This window comes from Salvelinus alpinus, chromosome 1 (genome assembly GCF_045679555.1).
Source record: "Salvelinus alpinus chromosome 1, SLU_Salpinus.1, whole genome shotgun sequence".
NCBI classification, from domain to species: domain Eukaryota; kingdom Metazoa; phylum Chordata; class Actinopteri; order Salmoniformes; family Salmonidae; genus Salvelinus; species Salvelinus alpinus.
This window is the reverse complement of record NC_092086.1, coordinates 96570397-96593529: the sequence shown is the minus strand read 5'-3', so window position 1 is coordinate 96593529 and position 23133 is coordinate 96570397. Positions and strand designations below refer to the sequence as shown.

General features: G+C 45.5%; 1 protein-coding gene across 5 annotated transcripts in view; it reads left to right on the top strand.

The window, feature by feature from the left end:
- The window catches only part of LOC139535494 (roundabout homolog 2-like), a 270018-nt gene extending 248819 nt beyond the window's left edge, over positions 1 to 21199 (top strand). For 2 of the 5 annotated variants that reach the window (XM_071334937.1, XM_071334963.1), the window contains exons 18-27: positions 4304 to 4330; positions 4515 to 4554; positions 8577 to 8704; positions 10679 to 10951; positions 12230 to 12386; positions 13352 to 13609; positions 14703 to 14899; positions 16294 to 16458; positions 18621 to 18881; positions 19010 to 21199. In XM_071334937.1, coding sequence (XP_071191038.1) covers positions 4304 to 4330; positions 4515 to 4554; positions 8577 to 8704; positions 10679 to 10951; positions 12230 to 12386; positions 13352 to 13609; positions 14703 to 14899; positions 16294 to 16458; positions 18621 to 18881; positions 19010 to 19011 — 1508 coding nt within the window. In that variant the 3' untranslated portion in view covers positions 19012 to 21199. The remainder of the gene's footprint in view (positions 1 to 4303; positions 4331 to 4514; positions 4555 to 8576; positions 8705 to 10678; positions 10952 to 12229; positions 12387 to 13351; positions 13610 to 14702; positions 14900 to 16293; positions 16459 to 18620; positions 18882 to 19009) is intronic. The other 3 variants (XM_071334946.1, XM_071334973.1, XM_071334954.1) reach the window with 2 other exon arrangements.
- The last annotated feature ends 1934 nt before the right edge of the window (positions 21200 to 23133 follow it).

Below are 23133 nucleotides of genomic sequence, written 5' to 3'. Positions count from 1 at the left end.
ACTATGCAAACACAGTGTAGACCAGCTTTCCCAACTGCCTTTAGAGGATGTGTCTAGTGTGAGTAAGTGGAATCCCAGAGGTGAGAGACAGAGGTGTTTTGGCTCGATGGTATATCATTTAATGCAGAACAAAGGTAGAGATGTTCAGCTCAGACGGAAATAAGTCCTATTTGCTTTAATCCATTGTGCACCTATATGCATCGGCTATAAACACAATCCCATCAAAACTGCACATTAAAACTCAAATACACTCATTTCAAATAAGTAATTCACATTCCCTTTCATTATGGAACCGTGACCCATGTTCACACATTAGCCGTAAATGCATTTTCCAGATTTAGTTATGCTTATTTTTCGATTGGCCTTCTGGGGGATGGGTGGGACTTCCGGCGCCGAAAAAGAGATGGCCGCCTCGCTTCGCGTTCCTTGGAAAATATGCAGTATTTTGTTTTTTTATGTGTTATTTCTTACATCGGTACCCCAGGTAATCTTAGGTTTCATTACATACAGTCGGGAGGAACTACTGAATATACGATTAACGTCAACTCATCATCGTTCCTACCAGGAATATGACTTTCCCGAAACGGATCCAGTGTTTTGCCTTCCACCCAATACAATGGATCTGATCCCAGCCGGCGACCCTGTGCGACGCCGTAAAAGGGGCAAACGAGGCGGTCTCCTGGTCAGGCTTCGGAGACGGGCACATCGCGCTCCACTCCCTAGCATACTACTCGCCAATGTCCAGTCTCTTGACAATAAGGTTGATGAAATCCGAGCACGGGTAGCATTCCAGAGAGACATCAGGGATTGCAACGTGCTCTGCTTCACGGAAACATGGCTAACTCAAGAGACGCTAACGGAGTCGGTGCAGCCAGCTGGTTTCTTCATGCATCGCGCCGACAGAAACAAACATCTTTCTGGTAAGAAGAGGGGCGGGGGGGTATGCCTTATGATTAACGAGACGTGGTGTGATCATCATAACAACACACAGGAACTCAAGTCATTCTGTTCACCTGATCTAGAACTCCTCACAATCAAATGTCGACCGCATTATCTACCAAGGGAATTCTCTTCAATCATAATCACAGCCGTATATATTCCCCCCCAAGCAGACATATCGATGGCCCTGAACGAACTTTATCTGACTCTTTGTAAACTGGAAACCACACACCCTGAGGCTGCATTCATCGTAGCTGGGGATTTTAACAAGGCTAATCTAAAAACAAAACTCCCTAAATTCTATCAGCATATCGATTGTGCTACCAGGGCTGGAAAAACCCTAGATCATTGTTATACTAATTTCCGCGACGCATATAAGGCCCTCCCCCGCCCCCCTTTCGGAAAAGCTGACCACGACTCCATTTTGTTGATTCCAGCCTACAAACAGAAACTCAAACAACAAGCTCCCGCGCTCAGGTCTGTTCAACGCTGGTCCGACCAATCTGAATCCACGCTTCAAGACTGCTTCGATCACGCGGATTGGAATATGTTCCGCATTGCGTCCAACAACAATATTGACGAATATGCTGATTCGGTGAGCGAGTTCATTAGGAAGTGCATTGACGATGTCGTACCCACAGCAACGATTAAAACATTCCCAAACCAGAAACCGTGGATTGACGGCAGCATTCGCGTGAAACTGAAAGCGCGAACCACTGCTTTTAACCAGGGCAAGGTGACCGGAAGCATGACCGAATACAAACAGTGTAGCTATTCTCTCCGCAAGGCAATCAAACAGGCTAAGTCCCAGTACAGAGACAAAATCGAGTCGCAATTCAACAGCTCAGACACAAGAGGTATGTGGCAGGGTCTACAGTCAATCACGGATTACAAAAAGAAAACCAGCCCCGTCGCGGACCAGGATGTCTTGCTCCCAGACAGGCTAAACAACTTTTTTGCCCGCTTTGAGGACAATACAGTGCCACTGACACGGCCCCCTACCAAAACCTGCGGGCTCTCCTTCACTGCAGCCGAGGTGAGTAAAACATTTAAACGTGTTAACCCTCGCAAGGCTGCAGGCCCAGACGGCATTCCCAGCCGCGTCCTCAGAGCATGCGCAGACCAGCTGGCTGGTGTGTTTACGGACATATTCAATCAATCCTTATCCCAGTCTGCTGTTCCCACATGCTTCAAGAGGGCCACCATTGTTCCTGTTCCCAAGAAAGCTAAGGTAACTGAGCTAAACGACTACCGCCCCGTAGCACTCACTTCCGTCATCATGAAGTGCTTTGAGAGACTAGTCAAGGACCATATCACCTCCACCCTACCGGACACCCTAGACCCACTCCAATTTGCTTACCGACCCAATAGGTCCACAGACGACGCAATCGCAACCACACTGCACACTGCCCTAACCCATCTGGACAAGAGGAATACCCATGTGAGAATGCTGTTCATCGATTACAGCTCAGCATTTAACACCATAGTACCCTCCAAACTCGTCATCAAGCTCGAGACCCTGGGTCTCGACCCCGCCCTGTGCAACTGGGTCCTGGACTTCCTGACGGGCCGCCCCCAGGTGGTGAGGGTAGGTAACAACATCTCCACCCCGCTGATCCTCAACACTGGGGCCCCACAAGGGTGCGTTCTGAGCCCTCTCCTGTACTCCCTGTTCACCCACGACTGCGTGGCCATGCACGCCTCCAACTCAATCATCAAGTTTGCGGATGACACTACAGTGGTAGGCTTGATTACCAACAACGACGAGACGGCCTACAGGGAGGAGGTGAGGGCCCTCGGAGTGTGGTGTCAGGAAAATAACCTCACACTCAACGTCAACAAAACAAAGGAGATGATTGTGGACTTCAGGAAACAGCAGAGGGAGCACCCCCCTATCCACATCGACGGGTCAGTAGTGGAGAAGGTGGAAAGTTTTAAGTTCCTCGGTGTACACATCACGGACAAACTGAATTGGTCCACCCACACAGACAGCGTTGTGAAGAAGGCGCAGCAGCGCCTCTTCAACCTCAGGAGGCTGAAGAAATTCGGCTTGTCACCAAAAGCACTCACAAACTTCTACAGATGCACAATCGAGAGCATCCTGTCGGGCTGTATCACCGCCTGGTACGGCAACTGCTCCGCCCACAACCGTAAGGCTCTCCAGAGGGTAGTGAGGTCTGCAGAACGCATCACCGGGGGCAAACTACCTGCCCTCCAGGACACCTACACCACCCGATGTCACAGGAAGGCCATAAAGATCATCAAGGACAACAACCACCCGAGCCACTGCCGGTTCACCCCGCTATCATCCAGAAGGCGAGGTCAGTACAGGTGCATCAAAGCAGGGACCGAGAGACTGAAAAACAGCTTCTATCTCAAGGCCATCAGACTGTTAAACAGCCACCACTAACATTTAGCGGCCGCTGCCAACATACTGACTCAACTCCAGCCACTTTAAAAATGGGAATTGATGGAAATTATGTAAAAATGTACCACTAGCCACTTTAAACAATGCCACTTAATATAATGTTTACATACCCTACATTACCCATCTCATATGTATATACTGTACTCTATATCATCTACTGCATCTTGCCATCTTTATGTAATACATGTACCACTAGCCACTTTAAACTATGCCACTTTATGTTTACATACCCTACAGTACTCATCTCATATGTATATACCGTACTCTATACCATCTACTGCATCTTGCCATGCCGTTCTGTACCACCACTCATTCATATATCTTTATGTACATATTCTTTATCCCTTTACACTTGTGTGTGTGTATAAGGTAGTAGTTGTGGAATTGTTAGGTTAGATTACTTGTTGGTTATTACTGCATTGTCGGAACTAGAAGCACAAGCATTTCGCTACACTCGCATTAACATCTGCTAACCATGTGTATGTGACTAATACAATTTGATTTGATTTGATTTGGGTAGCATGTAGCTCTGGACTATTCTCATTATAATGTGTATTGCTATCACCATGCTTCAGTGGCTGGTGTGGAAACCATGTTGATTACCTAATTCAATAGTGATTTACTTTATTCACCATCGCTGCTCCTCTGATCCCACCTCTTCTCAGAGCAAATGTATCTTCAATATCCAGTTAATGTTTCTGTCTCCTTTTTCCTGCCTGCTCTGTATTTCTCATCCAGCCAACCTCCATACTCTAGTTATTCTTGTGTCACATTTTTCCTGATCAAAATGTGACTACCATCGTCAAAAGGATGGTGTTTGCATATTTTTTATGTCTGTGGTTGTGTTCATGTTTGTTTATGCTGATGTTACATCGACTGTGTCGAGTGTCGACAGGCTTTTAACACACACACACTCTCTGTCTTTTTGTTTTGCAGTTCAGTCCTTCACCTTTACCCGTGCAGGTATTGACCATTTGTCCTGTCTTGTCACCTAACTTTGGATATTGGACTAGAATATATTTTGAGAATATATATGAGAAAAATATATAACAGCTTGAAACACATTCAATCTTAACAAAGAACTCTTCTGATTAAAATTCTTCCCTCTCTCTCTACTCCCTGCCATCTCTCTCTGGTTGGACCACAGTGACATTCCAACGAGACAGAGGCCTGATTGGAAATGGAAGGTGAGGACCACACCTCTAAAACCTTTCCATAATACAATCAAAATCCTTATTAAGTCACTCAACCCTCCCATCACTCAAACACATTGTCATGCCATGGGCTTTACAGTAACAAATAAACATTAGAAGTGATGGTACATCCCTTGTGGAACGACATAGATGTTAGTGTGATGATGGAACTTGATCAACCTTCATGGAGGGCACAAAGTCATTGGAATATGAATGAACTTCTTATATGTTCCAACGCTCCTCCACTTATTCATCCTGGTGCAACACGTGCGTTGATGTATCGATTGTGTGAGTCATCAATCACTCCCGTGAAATGATCAGAAACGATTAATGCATGCAGAGCAGGTTTTTTTATTGGCTCGTTCATCCTGTGCAGAGGTGCCGGTGGCAGCGTTTCCAGGGGGTGATGAATTTGCCTGTCGACAGACAGGCTTCCGCGAGGCTCACGGCACGCCTCCAGAATGCAAGCATATGTAACGATGTACAGTGATAATGACCCAGGAGAGAGGGGCCGGAGAGGGGACTCCCCAGTCCCACTGAACCCCAGGCAGGCTTGCAGGCAGACAGATCAAATCAAAGTTTATTGGTCGCATCCACAGTTTTGCAGATGTTATCGCAGGTGCAGTGAAATTAATATTAATGCTTACAGACACTGGCAGTATAAGAATGTAGATCACCCCTGTCTTCTAGAGCTAGTCTAGTGTGGTCTGTCTTACAGAGCAGAGAGATACCTAGCTCTGAATATCATTGGCTGAATATCATTGGGCACTGATTCAGTGAGAATATGAAGAGAGCTCCCACAGCAGCTAGGGATCAGGGTTGTCCTCTCTCTCTCTGCTGTCTTGTGTTTTTTCTATTTCCTCTCTATTTCTCTACTTTGTCACACCTGAGCAGACAGATCCAGTCCTGAGCTGAAACAAATATAGCAAAAAAATACACTAAAAATAAACTGTGTTGTGTTGCCTGTGTCCACAAGTGTGTGTTTGCGAGAGTAATCATACCCCTTGACTTTTTCCACATTTTGTTAGGTTACATACAGCCTTATTTTAAAATGTAAACAAATATGTTCCTCATCAATCTACACACAATACCCCATAATGACAAAGCAAAAACAAGTATTTTTTTTTTTTTAAATACAATTTATGAAAACAAAAAATTGAAATATCACATTTACATTAGTATTCAGACCCTTTACTTGGTTGAAGCATCTTTGGTAGCGATTACAGCCTTGAGTCTTCTTGGGTATGACGCTACAAGCTTAGCACACCTATATTTGGGGAGTTTCTCCCATTCTTCTCTGCAGATCCTCTCAAGCTCTGTCAGGTTGAATGGGGAGCCTTGCTGCACAGCTATTTTCAGGTCTCTCCAGAGATGTTCGATCGGGTTCAAGTCCGGGCTCTGGCTGGGCCACTGAAGGACATTCAGAGACTTGTCCCGATCGATCTGGTGAAGGGTACCAAAACATTTCTGTAGCATTGAAGCTCCCCAAGAACACAGTGGCCTCCTTCAATCTTAAATGGAAGAACTTTGGAACCACCGAGACACTTCCTAGAGCTGGCAGCCTGGAAAAACTGAGCAATCGGCCAAGACCACGCAGGAGTGGCTTTGGGAGAAATCTCTGCATTCAGAGACTTGTCCCGAAGCCACTCCTGCGTTGTCTTGGCTGTGTGCTTAGGGTTGTTGTCCTGTTGGAAGGTGAACCTTCACCCCAGTCGGAGGTCTTGAGCACTCTGGAGCAGGCTTTCATCAAGGGTCTCTCTGTACTTTGCTCCCTTCATCTTTTCCTCAATCCTGACTAGTCTCACAGTCCCTGCCGCTAAAAAACATCCCCACAGCTTGATGCTGCCACCACCATGCTTCACCGTAGGGATGTGCCAGATTTCCTCCAGATGTGACGCTTGGCATTCAGGTCAAATAGTTCAATCTTGGTTTCATCAGACCAGAGAATCTTGTTTCTCATGGTCAGAGTCTTTAGGTGCCTTTTGACAAACTCCAAGCCTGGCTGTCATGTGCTTTTTACTGAGTAGTGGCTTCAGTCTGGCCACTTTACCATAATGGCCTGATTGGTGGAGTGCTGCAAGGATGGTTGTCCTTCTGGAAGTTTCTCCCATCTCCCCAGAGGAACTCTAAAGCTCTGTCAGAGTGACCATTGGGTTCTTGGTCACCTCCCTGACCAAGGCCCTTCTCCTCCAATTGCTCAGTTTGGCCGGGCGGCCAGCTCTAGTCTTGGTGGTTCCAAACTTCTTCTATTTAAGAATGATGGAGGCCACTGTGTTCTTGGGGACCTTCAGTGCTGCAGAAATGTTTTGGTACCCTTCCCCAGATCTGTGCCCCGACACAATCCTGTCTCGGAGCTCTACGGACAAGTCCTTTGACCTCATGGCTTGGTTTTTGCTCTGACATGCACTGTCAACTGGGACCTAATATAGACAGGTGTGTACCTTTCCAAATCCTGTCCAATCAATTGAATTTACCACAGGTGGACTCCAAAAAAGTTGTAGAAACATCTCAAGGATGATAAATGGAAACAGGTTGCACCTGAGCTAAATTTCGAGTCTCATAGCAAGGGGTCTGAATACTTATGTAAATAAGGTATTTCTGTTTAAAAAAAACAATACATTTGCAAAACAATTGAAAAACCTGTTTTCAGTTTGTCATTATGGGGTATTGTGTTTAGATTGCTGAGGATTTTTATTTATTTAATACATTTTTGAAAAAAGCTGTGACGTAACAAAATATGGAAAAAGTCAAGGGGTCTGAATACTTTCCGAATTCACTGTATTTGTCTATGTGTGTGCGTGCGTGTGTGCACGCACGCACACACGCATGTGTGTGTGTATTATTCAATGTGTGTGTGTCTGTGTAAATTTGTGTGAACACGCCTGTGTGATTTTTATGGAAATTACTCCCATACTTGTTTAAACACCTTTAAAGCCATCACAAGTCAGATGTGTACAATTCCCTGAGCACTTGGCAGGCTTGGCTCACAGGGAAATGCATTTGTGGACTACTGCATTAATTAACCAAATGCAAACAAAGGCATGTGAGGCATGTGACTGAAGCCTCTCTTTAAACCAACAGCTAGATAAGGTAATAGGGTAAAACACGGATATAAAATTGTGAAAAATATAGATACAGTATCTTAATTTGATCACTCTGTTGTTGCTGAGAATTTTCTTGAGCCGCAGGAAATGCAGATGAGCTTCGTGAGTTACATAAATTCACTGAAAACCCACACAAACACATTATATTAACAGTATTCCACGTTTCATGTAGCCTAATTTTGACCAGCTAACCACCGACCATGGCATCCTAACCACTCATCAAGCGACACTAAAGGTTCAAATCCTGTTGCTGCAGGATTATTTTGCTGTGACAATACAGGTCAAATTAAGATCCTATATATGTTCCTTATTCAACTCTTAGTAACAAAATACAAGTATTTATGTATTTATTTCAGACAATGGAGTGAAATTGCCAATTTCCTGTGCAATATGGGAGGGGTGGTTTCACCAAACCATCCTATGAGTGTTGCCGTGTGTGTTGCTATGGAGACACTACCCAACTTCCCCGGGCTGGCAGACTAACCGCCAGAAGGCCCTCCATGATTCTACATTTAAAATGGAAATTTCTGTAGTGCTGGGCTCTAAAACTGATTTAATGTCTGTGCATTTAGTCCTGGTCCGTTTCTCCAGGGGGTGTTAGGGGCGCTAAAGCCCAGCACTGATTTGTGGACTTGTCAGTTTTTTATGTCTCTCTGTTTGCTTGTTTATTGTTGCCTCTGCTCCAGGCTGCTCCAGAGGAGCAGATATCCTGAATGAGGTTCCACAGCAATTTGTTGTTGAAGCAGTCGGTATTACAACATGTGAGAAAATGAATAATATTGCTGGGATTCAGACAGCACCAGAGGTTTGTCTAATAACAATCTCACATTCCCTCCCCTCTTTCCCATTCTCTCTATGTATCCCTTCTTTCTCCCTCCCTCCCTCTCCTCTCTATATCTTTCTAAAAAACAGTCATCCTGGTCTGCTGAAAGCCGGTGACCCAGGATTCCCCTGGTTGGCTGACTCCTGGCCCTCCACCAACCTGCCAGCAAATGGGGGCTTGGGAGGTACCAAGGAACGAGGAAACTTTGGCAGAGGAGGTAAGAACACAGAGGTATCACCCCTGGTCAAACAGAACCAAACCCAGGGAACTAGAGAATGGAGGTTGAGGGAGGGCTGACCCAGACCCTCCCAGCTGACCACGGTGTCACTCTATGCCACGGCCACACCATGGCCCCACAGTGAGGCCAGAGGTCAAAGGTCATGTGCCCAGAGTGAGAGGATGTTAATACATGTATGAGCGGCATGCATTATTCAGTGTGGAGGGTATACTTCAGCAGGCACACTGACAGGCTGACACACACACTTTGGACTTTCAGTCTCTCTGGATCACGTTAACTCTCTCATCACTATTGGCTTAAAATAACTGACAAGAACTTGAGAGTGTGTATGTGTTTCTTCTGTCTGTCCATGATTGATTTAATACACTTTCATACTAGCTGTAGTAATAATAATAATAATAGTAATAATTAAACCTGCAAGCAGCATTGCCAGGGTTCAAGCTAGGTCAATCAATCAAATGTAGTTATAAAGCCCTTTTTACATCAGCAGATGTCACAAAGTGCTTAAACAGAAACCCAGCTTAAAACCCAAAGAGTAAGCATTGCAGATCTAGAAGCAAGGTGGCTAGGTAAAACTCCCTAGAAAAGCAGGAACCTATGAAGAAACCTAGAGAGGTGCCAGGCTCTGAGGGGTGGCCAGTCCTCTTCTGGCGGTGACCGGTGGAGATTACAAGAGTACATTACCATTAAGGCCAGATCGTTCTTCAAGTTGTTCAAACGTTCGTAGATGACCAACAGGGTCAAATAATAATCTCAGTGGTTATAGAGGGTGCAACAGGTCAGCACCTCAGGAGTAAATGTCAGTTGGCTTTTCATAGTGGAGAATTCAGAGGTCAAGACAGCAGGTGCGGTAGAGCGAGAGACAGAGAGCGAGAGGGACATACTGTTATTCATTGTTGATAAATGTTGAAGTGAGTTGAAAAGTTGTTATAAGAGGGCAAAAGTGTTAGTAGTACCTGAAGAGGTGCATCGGGAGTATTGATAGTGTTTCACAATGAAACGTTTTACACACATACATAAATCCACAGTCAAACACACACAGATTAAGAGATATAAACATGTTCCTGCTATAGCTGGTAGGTAGCCTAGTGGTAAAAACGTTGGGCCAGTAACCGAAAGGTTGCTATATCAAATCCCCGAGCTGACAAGTAAAAATCTGTCGTTCTGCCCCTGAACAAGGCAGTTAACCCACTGTTCCCCGATAGGCTGTCATTGTAATTAAGAATTTGCTCTTAACTGAGTTGCCTAGTTAAATAAAAATAGCTTGACTGTGTTGTTCTGAATGTGCTGACACAGGTTGAGTCTTTGGAACATGTGTACCAAGTTTTATTACAATAGGAATATCTGTGACTGATTTATGTGCCAGACCACGCACAATTAAATGCTTATTGGTCAGTAACGGCCATGTTGTTTTAAGCACTTGTCTGGAAAATATTGCTTTGTTAGAACTTTATCCATAAGCAGAATAATAATAACCAACGGCAGCAAATTCAATAGGTTTTCACCAGCTTCGTTAGCTTGATCTCCTAATAATAGATGTGGGCTTGTGGTGGTGAGTGTTTATGTCTGTGTACGTGTGTGTGTGACTGTTTGAGAAGGAGAGATGCTATGTGTGTATTGCTGCCATTTTCCTGTAGCTCATTTAACTCCCACCAGGCTGATGAGAGGCCTGGGGCTCCTGTGGGTAAAGCTGAAGGTCAGCCTTGTGTGACAGGCCCTTTCCCTGTGTCACAGTGTAGGGCCCCTACAAGGCATTGCATGACAACATGATAATTATTCTGCTAGCTAATCACTTTGATTCATCTCAGTTCATTTGATATCAGTTTAACTAATCCAGGGAGCCTAACACTGGAGCAGTAGGGAGTGATAATGTGTTACACACTGACCTTAAAGATTGGTAACTTTATCTCTCCATGAATCTCTGTCTGTTCCCTGCTGTCTCGCTCATCTCAGACGTGCTGCCCTCTGGAGCGGGTGAAAAGACAGGTACCATGCTGTCTGATGGTGCCATATATAGCAGTATAGACTTCACAGGCAAGGCGGGCTACAGCAGCCCAGCACGGGGCAGCCAGGCCACGTCCTATGCCACCACTCAGATCCTGCATTCCAACAGCTTCCATGAGCTGGCTGTGGACAGACCAGACCCTCGCTGGAAGGCTTCCCTTCGAGCCCAGCAGGAAATAACCAACCTGGGATACTCAATGACCGACGGTCGCCCCTGCAACGGTACGCCACAGCAACACTGAGGAAGCACAGGGAGGGGATGGGCAGGGTAGGGCTGTGTGGTTTTGAATGTGTGAATGTGTGTGTGCCCCGAAGGAGTGTGCTCTAAAGCATAGCATCAGATCTCGCTAGGTTGTAGCATCGGCTGGATGGTCAGTCACAGAATGAAGCTTAGCATTCATTAGATGCCTTTTTGGAATAACAATAGGACTAGTAGAGGAGGAGTAGAGAAAGAGAGAAAAAGAAAGAACATTCGAGTCTAGAAACAATAAAAGAAGAGATTATTTTCAGTAGATTGATTGGAAAAGAGCAGAATGTTTAGTTGACATGTTAGCAGACGGTCTTATCCAGAGCGACTTACAGTACAGGAGCAATTCGGGTTAAGTGCCTTGCTCAAGGGCACATTGACAGATTTTAGCCACTAGGCTACCTGCCACCTTGGAGAGAGAGAGAGAGAGAGACACACACTGCGTAAAAATAAATTAAAGAGAGCGAGAGAAAGAGGGAGCGAGAGGGGGGCAGCAGAGAGAGGGGAATGTTATATTTACATTTTCATTGAAAATGGACCCTGAGGATATTGTTGTTAATCGCTCCTCTCTCCTCATGTCGATTTTTACTCCTCAGCCTCAGGAGTTTTTCTACCCTAGAAATGTCAGAGAATTAAGGCACATTTCTTTGGATTAATTTGATTAGCAGAGGCAGGAATTCCTTTGTGTTTTGACCCGTGGATATACAATTACCTTGGCTGTGCGGAGCGGAGGCGTATTGTTGAGAGGGTCTCAGGCTGTCTGTCTGTTGGTCGGACGTCCATTCTCTTATGTGCTCTGGGCTGTATGCTCAGCTGAATGCTGCTTACCTGAGAGAGATAAGGAACAGAGAGGAAGAGGAAGAGAGAGAACAGACGGAGGGAGGAAGCCAGCCTGCAGCCCCGGGCCCCAGGTCTCTACGCCTCTTTAAGAAATGTCAACATAGAGGAAAAGTCTTAGTGCTCCGTCAGCACACTGAGAGGAGAGAAATAATGAGAGCCAGGTGGGGGAGAAAAAGAGGGAGAAAGCCCAGGTGATGATAAAATAGCTTTCCAAGCAGCAGTGTGTGTGTATGTGTGTGTGTTTGAACCCAATGGGGAATAGTATCAGCTCATTAAAACCCACAGCTTGAGGGCTATAGGGATATCTCCGTATTGTGAGCCAGAGACCAGGCTGATAAGATAAACTATCAATCTCTGACTTCCCTTCCCTTTCTCTATCTGTCTTTTTTTCTCTCTCTCTCTTTCCTCCTCAGGTGGAAAGGGCGGCAAGAAAAAGAAGTCAAAGGGTGGGACAAAGACCTCCAAATCAAATGGGTCCTGTTGGGTCAACATGCCCCTGCCTCCCCCACCCATGCACCCTCTGCCAGGCACCGAGGTGGACCACTACCCCCCAGAGAACCATGGAGGAGGGTAAGATAATATTCTCTCTGTCTGGACACACGTCTATACATACACCTATACACATCATATCATGATGCTACACAGGAAGTGAAATAATGACAAGGAACACATGCAGCCTCTCTTGTCTATAAGGGATCTGAGGTATGTCTGTGAACCACTGAGAGGAAAGCAAACCCTCTCCTAATTGGCTGTAACCAGCGTGGCTCTCTCTCTCTCCTTGAACTCTCCTATATCTCTTGGTGTGTGTGTGTGTGTGTGTGTGTGTGTGTGTGTGTGTGTGTGTGTGTGTGTGTGTGTGTGTGTGTGTGTGTGTGTGTGTGTGTGTGTGTGTGTGTGTGTGTGTGTGTGTGTGTGTGTGTGTGTGTGTGTGTGTGTGTGTGTGTGTGTGTGTGTGTGTGTACTCAAGGAGAGCGCTAAGCACAGACGAGCAGGAGGTTGCTACATGGAGTAGTAAGCTCCCTCTGCCGGTGCCTGTACTAGTCATACTGAGGAAACCTTCATTACTCTGCTTGGTATTACATGAAAAATACACTGTTTTTTGTCACAGGCATTTTTTGAAAGGATGGCAGTGGGAAAACCTTAGGGTGTGCACACATATCTTGCAGCCCGTTTCAGACAGCTTTGGCTGGTTTAACCACCACTTATGACAAAACAGCATGTGGTTAGATCTTGTAATTTGATCTCACCATCCCATCCCTGCCAGTGGATTTGTAATTACAAACAGCAGCAAATGTGTGTAATTCCCTCTCTCCCTCTGCTGAGAGATAGAACATCAGATAACAATGTTTTTAATGGTCTGGCAAAATACAAACCAGTAGAAAAACAATTTTATTTGTCTGTGAGCTAAGCGTACAACACTGAGAGCAGGTCACTGTGCACTATCAATAACAATTAGAATTCTAAACACCTTAAACACACACATCCACAGAGAAGTGCAGGATTTAAAATTACTCACATTTTAGTTCATGTTGCAGGTATGACAGCGACAGCTGGGCCCCGCCCCTTCCTGTTCAGACGTACCTCCACCAGGGATTGGAAAGCGATCTAGAGGAGGAGCGAGTGCCCACCCCGCCCCTCAGGGGAGTGGCTTCCTCCCCAGCAGCAGCTCCCTACAGCCAACCGTCATCCTCCTCCCTTAGCTCCACCCACCACGAGGAGATGCAGTCCATGCTGCAGGCCCACCTGGATGAGCTGACCAGAGCCTACCAGTACCAAGTGGCCAAACAGACGTGGTGAGCAGGAGAGAATTTACTGTGGATCTGTCAATGTCTTTATTAAAAAAATATATTATACCTCTTTACTTTCTACGTAGTCTTTTCTCAAGTCTGAGTCTGGTGAGAGAGACTGCTTTCCATGTAGTCTCTTCTCAAATCTGAGTTTGGCGAGAGAGACTACTTTCTTTCTAGTCTCTTCTCAAGTCTGAGTCTGGCGAGAGAGACTACTTTCTATGTATCCGTAGATCATGATATGATACAACAATTATCTTTGCTACATGTTTTCAGTGTGTTATGTATCCACTTTCCACTATGAAAAGAACACAAAGTACTGTACTTTGTGTTCTTTTGAATTGCCACAGGTACTTGTTAGACTAAATTGCCTATGATATTTCAATCATGAGACATTTGCCCTGCAATTTCTGATTTGTGCTGTGGATGAATGAGGTGTCATTCTCTCCAATTGATCTGGATGCTTTTGTATATCAATAGCCAGTTTTTTTGAGTGTTTCATATCAGTGTGGTATTTAGGTATGTCATCCTATCCCCTGGTTTCATGTTTCCTGCAAAATATAAAAACAGCCCTTCATTGATTACACCTCATTGGGAAACTTGTTATGTCAGTAGGAAAAAGCGTTGAGGTGGTAATGATGGGGTTTGGCCTAGCGTGCTGCTCTGACAACAGGAACAAGAACTGCTAATTACATGGGTGTCTCATCCATAGTGGGGCTAGGCGTGGGGCGAGGCGTGGGGCGAGGCTTCAGAGGGGACAGCTGTGGGGGAGATAACAGACATGTTACTGACAGCCCTGCCTAGCCTGCCATTCTTCTCCCTTCACCCAGACAATTACCAGTTCATTGTGTTAGTGCGAGCACGAGCACCGCAGAATTAGCCAAAGTAATCGCCGCGCGCCGCACATGGAAAATTATTAATTCAATCTCCCACACAGGCACTCACTCAAACATGCTGAACGGGGCTCTAGTACTGCACTCTGGTATTTGGTTGTTCGTGGATTTGTGTTTTGGCCTTTACTTCCTGTTTGTTAGTGTCTTTCTCTACCTCTCTGTGTCCAGCCTCAGCGCCATAACATGTTCCCTCATGTTCTATACAGGCATATGAAGGGCAGCCAACACCCACCTATGGCCCCTGTCCCTCCGATGGGGTACGTGTCTAGCACGCTTGGGTCTGACCTGGGAAACAACATCCCGTGTGAGGAAGAGGAGGAGGATGAAGCCTACGGAGTGTCACATCAGCTCTGTGGCTTTGACTACACGGCCAGATGCAGCATGGACAACCATGAGGGCTCAGGTGAGACACACACACACACACACACACACACACACACACACACACACACACACACACACACACACACACACACACACACACACACACACACACACACACACACACACACACACACACACACACACACACACACACACACACACACACAAATACATACACTCAGATCATGCCCCACATTTCTTCACAGTGCAGACAGGTGCACACGTCTTTACATCGAGCAGGATGACAAAGATTTGGGAGCAGTGAGAAAAATTGGCAATAGCAATATGGTTTTATTCAGTCACCACTTACGGAGACTAAATGCCTTGCTCATTGTGCAGTTTCGACTGACAGTTTTATTATTTCCAATTTTCTCAACCGTATCGTGTCATACTCAGAACCAATTGTCTGATTGTTTCATATTGTGATATTCAGACTCATTAATTTGAACAAGGAATTGAATGAAAGAGAAAGATGTATTATAGTCTGGTGTGGACACATGAGTGAAATCCATCTCCATTAAATAAAGAAACGTTAAACTGGCTAGTTATTTGATTTCAGATGGAAGCAATCATTTCTCCACAATATCTAATTTCGTTTTTTTTGTTCAATCACTCAAAGCCATTTCAAGTTTATGACCATATTGTCTAAACACTTAGTCTTTTAGCCTCTCTAAAGCGAATGACTCGGAAGAGTGTCTAACATCAAAAGCAAGCTATGAGGAGAGTGAGAGCACAAGGTGTGGGGACAGATCCAGAGGTCAAAAGTGTGATGTGTTTTTGTAGACCACTAATCTGTGTTGTGGGTGAGAGTGAGACCATGGTTCAGTCCTAGTCAGGGAGATCATGGAACGTATGGCGTGCTGGCTGAGACACGGGAAACTGTGCTAATATACTGTGGTGTGTCTGTGATAAAGTAGGTGATGTGCAGTAATCTGCTGTGTTGCCTCTATGGGGAGAATGCTATGCTAGATCAGCTTATCTCTACAATGGTCTCTCCGTTGTCTCCTCTCCCGCAAAGACCAGGCCAACACACACACACACACACACACACACACAGAAAGTCCAATGCACTTGGACCAGGAATTATAACCACATCGTATCCTTTACCTTGAACTGTCAAGATGTGAACGTTTACCCATACTACCCGCACAAACAGTCTTATCTAGGAAGGTTTCTTGCACTGATTTGTACCCCCTCTATCTTCCTCTCCTCAGTTAATTTGATTTACAACATGTATTTTTTCATACTTGAGTTCATTTTAGTACTACACTGAATAATTTCTAGCATATAGTTTAGCAGTGCAAAGCTATGATAATGAGTCATTTCTTGCTAATCTAAACTGATTAACTATGTTGTGCGTCTCCCTAATTCTCTGTCCCTGTGTCCCTGTCCTTTCTCCATCGCCCCCTGGAGGTAAAGGTTACTCCCAGCGGGGTCGACCAGTCAGCTCAGGCTCCACAGAGAGCAGTGCTCTGGGTACACAGAGCCTCGATCACCAGAGGGCCACACACACTGGACGCAAACCCCAGGCAGAAACTGTTGGGACACTGCCCCGCCGGAGAGACTCCCCCACAGATGGTAAGACATGGGGTGAGGGGGCAGAGAGGACAGACAGAGAGAAAGATGGGGAAGGTGGATGGGATCTCTCTTTGTTGAATGTGGTTTATAGCGAACTACATTGAGTGTACAAAACATTAAGAAAACCTTCTTAATATTGAGTTGCACAACCTCATTTTCTTTCAGAACAGACTCAATTTGTCGGGGCATGGACACTACAAGGTGTCGAAAGCGTTCAACAAGGATGCTGGCACATGTTGACTCCAATGCTTCCCACAGTTGTGTCAAGTTGACTGGATGTTCTTGGGGTGGTGGAACATTCTTGATACACACGGGAAACTGTTGAGCATGAAAAACCCAGCAGTGTTGCGGTTCTTGACGCAAACCGGTGCACCTGGAACCTACTACCATACCCTGTTCAAAGGCACTTAAATATTTTGTCTTGACCATTCACCCTCTAAATGGCACACATACACAATCCTTGTCTCAATTGTCTCAAGGCTTAAAAATCCTTCTTTAAAACTTATTATGGCTGCAGGGGCAGTATTGAGTAGCTTGGATGAAAAGGTGCCCATTGTAAACGGCCAGCTCCTCAGTCTCAGTTGCTAATATATGCATATTATTATTAGTATTGGATAGAAAACACTCTAAAGTTTCTAAAACTGTTTGAATTATGTCTGTGAGATTAACAGAACTCATATGGCAGGCAAAAACCTGAGAAGTTCCACTTCCTGTTTGGATTTTTTTCTGGGGGTGCCATATTTTCAACCAAGCTCTCATTGAAAATACAGAGAGATATGCATGGGTTTTCACTTCCTACGGCTTCCACTAGATGTCAACAGTCAATATTACTAAGCCTGATGACTCTAATGTGAAGGGGGGTTGAAGGAGACAGAAATTAGTAATCACTGCCATGAGGTGCCCACGCATTGAACTGGCGCGTTCACGTGAGAGTGAGCTCCGTTCCATCTCTCAATTGAAGCCGATGTAATTCTCCGGTTGGAACGTTATTCAAGATGTATGTTAACAACATTCTAAAGATTGATTCAGTACATCGTTTGACATGTTTCTACTGACTGTAACGGAACGTTTGGACATTTCGTCACGTTATAGTGGTCGCGCTTTGAGACTTTGGTTAGGGCGTTTGGTAAACAATTCGAAAGTAGCTAATTTGACATAAATAACAGACATTAACGAACAAATCAAGCATTTATTGTGGACCTGGGATTCCTAGGACTGCATTCTGATGAATTCATCAAAGGTAAGGAAACATTTATCATGTATTTTCTGGTTTCTGTTGAGTCCAACATGGTGGCTAATTTGGCTAATCATCTGAGCTCCGTCTCAGATTATTGCATGGTTTATATTTCCGTAAAGTTTTTTTGAAATCTGACACAGCAGTTGCATTAAGGAGAGGTATATCTATAATTCTATGTGTATTACTTGTATTATAATTTATATTTATGTTGAGTATTTCTGTTGAAACGATGTGGCTATGCAAAGTCACTTGATGTTTTTGCAACTAGTGAATCTAACGCCTCAATGTAAACTCAGATTTTTTTATATAAATATGAACTTAATCAAACAAAACATGCATGTATTGTGTAACATGAAGTCCTATGAGTGTCATCTGATGAAAATAATCGAAGGTTAGTGATACATTTTATCTCTATTCTGGTTTTTGTGAAAGCTATCTTTAGCTGGAAAAATGGCTGTGGTTATTGTGGTTTTGTGGTGACCTAACATAATCGTTTGTAGTGCTTTCGCTGAAAAGCCTATTTGAAATCGGACACTTTGGTGGGATTAACAACAAGATTACCTTTAAAATTATATAAGACACATGAATGTCTGAGGAATTTTAATTATGAGATTTCTGTTTTTTGAATTTGGCGCCCTGCACTTCGACTGGCTGTTGTCATATCGATCCCGTTAACGGGACTGCAGCCATAAAAGGCTGTCTCCTCCCCTTCATCTACACTGATTGAAGTGGATTTATTAAGTGACATCAATAAGGGTTCATAGTTTTCACCTGGTCAATCTATGTTATAGAATGTTTTGTCCACTCAGTGTATATAGCCATGCTGATCTCTGTGACATGTTCAACCGATTACAAAGGCCGCTGTGTATAACCCATCTTGGGAGCAGTATTAACCAGTGCCTTATGTCCTCCTCTCCCTCCTCAGTGGCCTCTCCTACCCCTGAGCCTGTCCACAGTGTGGGGGCAAGGCTGCACGGGTCATGGGCGTCTGGGGGCTCGGATCCCCCAGAGGAGTGTATGGTCTCAACGCTGGAGCGGCAGCATATGGCCTCCTGGAGCGGCAGATCCTCTAACATGGCCACTCTGGGCAGGACACGCCACAGGGCTGCGGCTGGGGCGGGCACAGACCTTCCACACAACATCCACCCGCCTCCCAACAGCACCGAGCATAGCTATGGAGAACGATGTATGTATTCAGGCTCTCCGTAGTCACACAATGGTATTGTTTCTGGTTGGTGTGAAGCAATTTTCTGTTGGTTATATGTGATATACTGTATTCACACTTTTGTCTGTCTGTGTGTCTTCATCTCTCAGAGTCTTTGTGAGTCGGACCCTCCAGTGCTGCCTGTCCCAGGACACCTTGTCTATAAGTGCAATGAGATTTCCCCTCTGCGAATGCTACAGGATGGAATATAAAGAGAAGGCTGGAAGATGAAAGAGAGAGAAAGAGGGAGCCAGAGAGAAACGCAGAGCTGTAAATGTGATGTACAGACACACAGACACACATCTCAGTGTTCTTTTTACAGTGTTACTTTCATCCCTCCTTCCAAAAGAATATACTGTATATCACATGCCCCTCCTATTTCATGTCACATGATGTACAGAAACTCACTCCACATTAATGAAAAATAAAAATCCCTACAGTTAAGCTATTGACTCATGAAAGTGAAAGGACTTGCATTTCCTGTAAATAGGTTTTGTATTTTCAGTTTTTCAATTTTTTTCTTTGCTATGCAAGCCAAATTCTGACATTGAAGTTGTCTCGTTTACTTGTCATTTTACATTGTGAGTTGATGGACTGTGGTGCCACATTTGTTTTTCATAAATGCTCGAAATATTGCTTAATTTTGATGAAACTACTGTATTGTTGTTTACTTTGCACAGAGCGTTTTGTGATGATAAGCACAAAGTCATCAGCTGAGGCTCAGAGAAGAATGATGAAGAGGAGTGTCTATAATATACCTTACATTTAAGAAATATAATATTTGACACAGTAAATGGTTTTCAGAGACAGATGTATTGAGAGATATAAGAAACACAAAGAAATTCAGAAATGAAAAAGACGCCCACATGTTATGATGTTTTGTTTTTCAATCTGCAGTGGTCCGTGGGGATGATGTGGCAGATGTGCAATGTTGCCCATACACTATATGCCCATTACAGTGAGACAGCAGTACTTGGAACCTTCCAAATAATGACAGTTCAGAATAATCAATACATTTAAACCATCTATGTGTAACATTCAAAATGGAACTGTTCATGCAGAGGCAGAGGACAATAGCTAGTTGTTGATAGGGAGGTGTTGGGCCCACAGAGCACCACTCAGGTGTGGTCAGGTGTGGACAGCTGTGTGCACAGATGGACTCTGTCAGTGTTACCCATGGGGATAGAGTGATAACACAGTGAGACAGGTCTTAAAATGAAGAGATATTGGCCTTTAGAAATCTAGCTAATCCCAGACTGGGTTTCCAGAGCTCTGGGTGACTAGCAAGCATGATTAACAACAATATGCAATTAGATTATAATAATAGACCCATCATAGATGTGATGGCCGTCTGTTTTAATCCTACTGGTGCAGTATAATGTGGCCCCTTTATCACCCTGGTAACAGACTGGTAACAGATGAACGCTCATCAGGACACGTATGGTTACCTAGGCATAGTGAGCCCCTTGCCAAGTGAGGATATCCTTAACACTGTAACCAGTCACGGAGGGCAGCTGGTTGCTAGTTTTTGCCTACGAGATTCACAATGAAGTGTTTTGATTCCCTTCTTTGTATGGTTCTTTTCTGGTTGTTCTTTGTATTGGCTCCACCTGTAAAAACTCTACCTGCCAGAGTCCGGTCTGCCCTCAGGAATACACGTACAGTGTGGCCAATCCTATGATACAAATAAAATGTGTATGTGGAATCAACCATGAGTCTCTGTGCTATGCATTTGAGTTGATGGTCCAAGATATTCTCCTCATATGATAAATGTTAATGCTGATTTTCTTAATACTGATTTTCCCATTAGGACATTATGTGCAAACACTTATAAGCTCCACATTAGCATAATGCATACACTTTTAACAGGATCAGAGATTAGTTACATATGAATAAGAACAATACTCGGTCTCCCTCTCTCAAGCGTCTCCGTGTTAAATCGGTCTTAGTCAGAGCTAATGGGAAAATTAAATAATTATTACTCCATTTTTATGCATCCATCCCTTCACTCTCTTTTTTCCTACACCAGAACACATTTACTCACTGGAGGAAATGTCAGAGTTATCCATTTACCAAGAAAATATTGAACACAACTCTAGCATCGGCGATTTGGGGACTTCATGATACAACGAAAGATTACGACGATGATTCTCTCCTTTATTCCAGTTATTTTCCATCATCTTGATGGGATTTTGAAGATGCATGTGAATTCAGTGGTGATTACATTTCAGACATGTTTGTCGTTAGCAGTCTACATACTGTAGCTCATTTACTGCATTCAATAAATGCAATTGCATTGATTTATAGAGTTATGGTGGCTTTTCCTTGGGCATCGTTGCCTTTCAACTCCATTTGTCATATCATATAATGTACACTCTACACCTAATGAATCACAACTGCTACATGAGATCACATTTCTACTACAACTATCCAAATCACTGTTGCATACTGCATTGGCTCCAGCCTCTGTCACATACGGTACATCTCTCATCTCTCTGGGCTAAGCCTGGCTGTTCCTACTGGCCAAACACAGAGGAACAGGACACAACTCTAATGACAGAAATGGAAGCTATAACGTATTCCACCCCGCATCCTTTCCTTAACATTTCTGTAATATTACCCTTCTTTACACCCATTGCAATAACGATTAACCATGTCAGCTTAGTCATCCATCATGTTTAACACCTTTCCTCTATTCAGTGTTGCCATTCCGTGTGTGGACAAAACCTTTGAAATGATTCTGTAGAGCCGTGGCCTTGGAGCTAGAACAGCTCATTAATGAGTCATGAAATTTGGCTAATTGCAAAGTTTGAACAGTAATCTTGTGTGATGTGATTACATGGGCCACAGGACAGCAGACGACGGAGGGAAGGAGAGGATGGAGGTCCCAGTCTACAGCACCATTACCCTCAGGTGTAGGGGGTAGAGGCCCCAGTCTGCAGTACCATTACCCCCAGGTGGAGGGGGTGGAGGCCCCAGTCTGCAGTACCATTACCCCCAGGTAGAGGGGGTGGAGGCCCCAGTCTGCAGTACCATTACACCCAGATGTAGTGGGTGGAGGCCCCAGTCTGCAGTCCCATTACCCCCAGGTGTAGGGGGCGGAGGCCCCAGTCTGCAGTACCATTACCCCCAGGTGGAGGGGGTGGAGGCCCCAGTCTGCAGTACCATTACCCCCAGGTGTAGGGGGCGGAGGCCCCAGTCTGCAGTACCATTACCCCCAGGTGGAAAGGGTGGAGGCCCCAGTCTGCAGTACCATTACCCCCAGGTGGAGGGGGTGGAGGCCCCAGTCTGCAGTACCATTACCACCAGGTGGAGGGGGTGGAGGCCCCAGTCTGCAGTACCATTACCCCCGGGTGGAGGGGGTGGAGGCCCCAGTCTGCAGTACCATTACCCCCAGGTGGAGAGGGTGGAGGCCCCAGTCTGCAGTACCATTACCACCAGGTGGAGGGGGTGGAGGCCCCAGTCTGCAGTACCATTACCACCAGGTGCAGGGGGTGGATGCCCCAGTCTGCAGTACCATTACCCCAGGTGGAGGGGGTGGAGGCCCCAGTCTATAGCACCATTACCCCAGGTGAAGGGGGTCCCAGTCTACAGTACCATTACCCCCAGGTGGAGGGGGTGGAGGCCCCAGTCTGCAGTACCATTACCCCCAGGTGGAGGGGTGGAGGCCCCAGTCTGCAGTACCATTACCCCCAGGTGGAGGGGGTGCCAGTCTACAGCACCATTACCCCAGGTGGAGGGGGTCCCAGTCTACAGAACCATTACCCCAGGTGGAGGGGGTAGAGGCCCCAGTCTACAGCACCAATACCCCCAGGTGGAGGGGGTAGAGGCCCCAGACTACAGCACCATCACCCCCAGGTGGAGGGGGTGGAGGCCCCAGTCTACAGAACCATTACCTCCAGGTGGAGGGGGTGGAGGCTCCAGTCTGCAGTACCATTACCCCCAGGTGGAGGGGGTGGAGGCCCCAGTCTGCAGCACCATTACCCCAGGTGGAGAGGGTCCCAGTCTACAGAACCATCACCCCAGGTGGAGGGGGTGGAGGCCCCAGTCTACAGCACCAATACCCCCAGGTGGAGGGGGTAGAGGCCCCAGACTACAGCACCATCACCCCCAGGTGGGGGGGTGGAGGCCCCAGTCTACAGAACCATTACCTCCAGGTGGAGGGGGTGGAGGCTCCAGTCTGCAGTACCATTACCCCCAGGTGGAGGGGGTGGAGGCCCCAGTCTGCAGTACC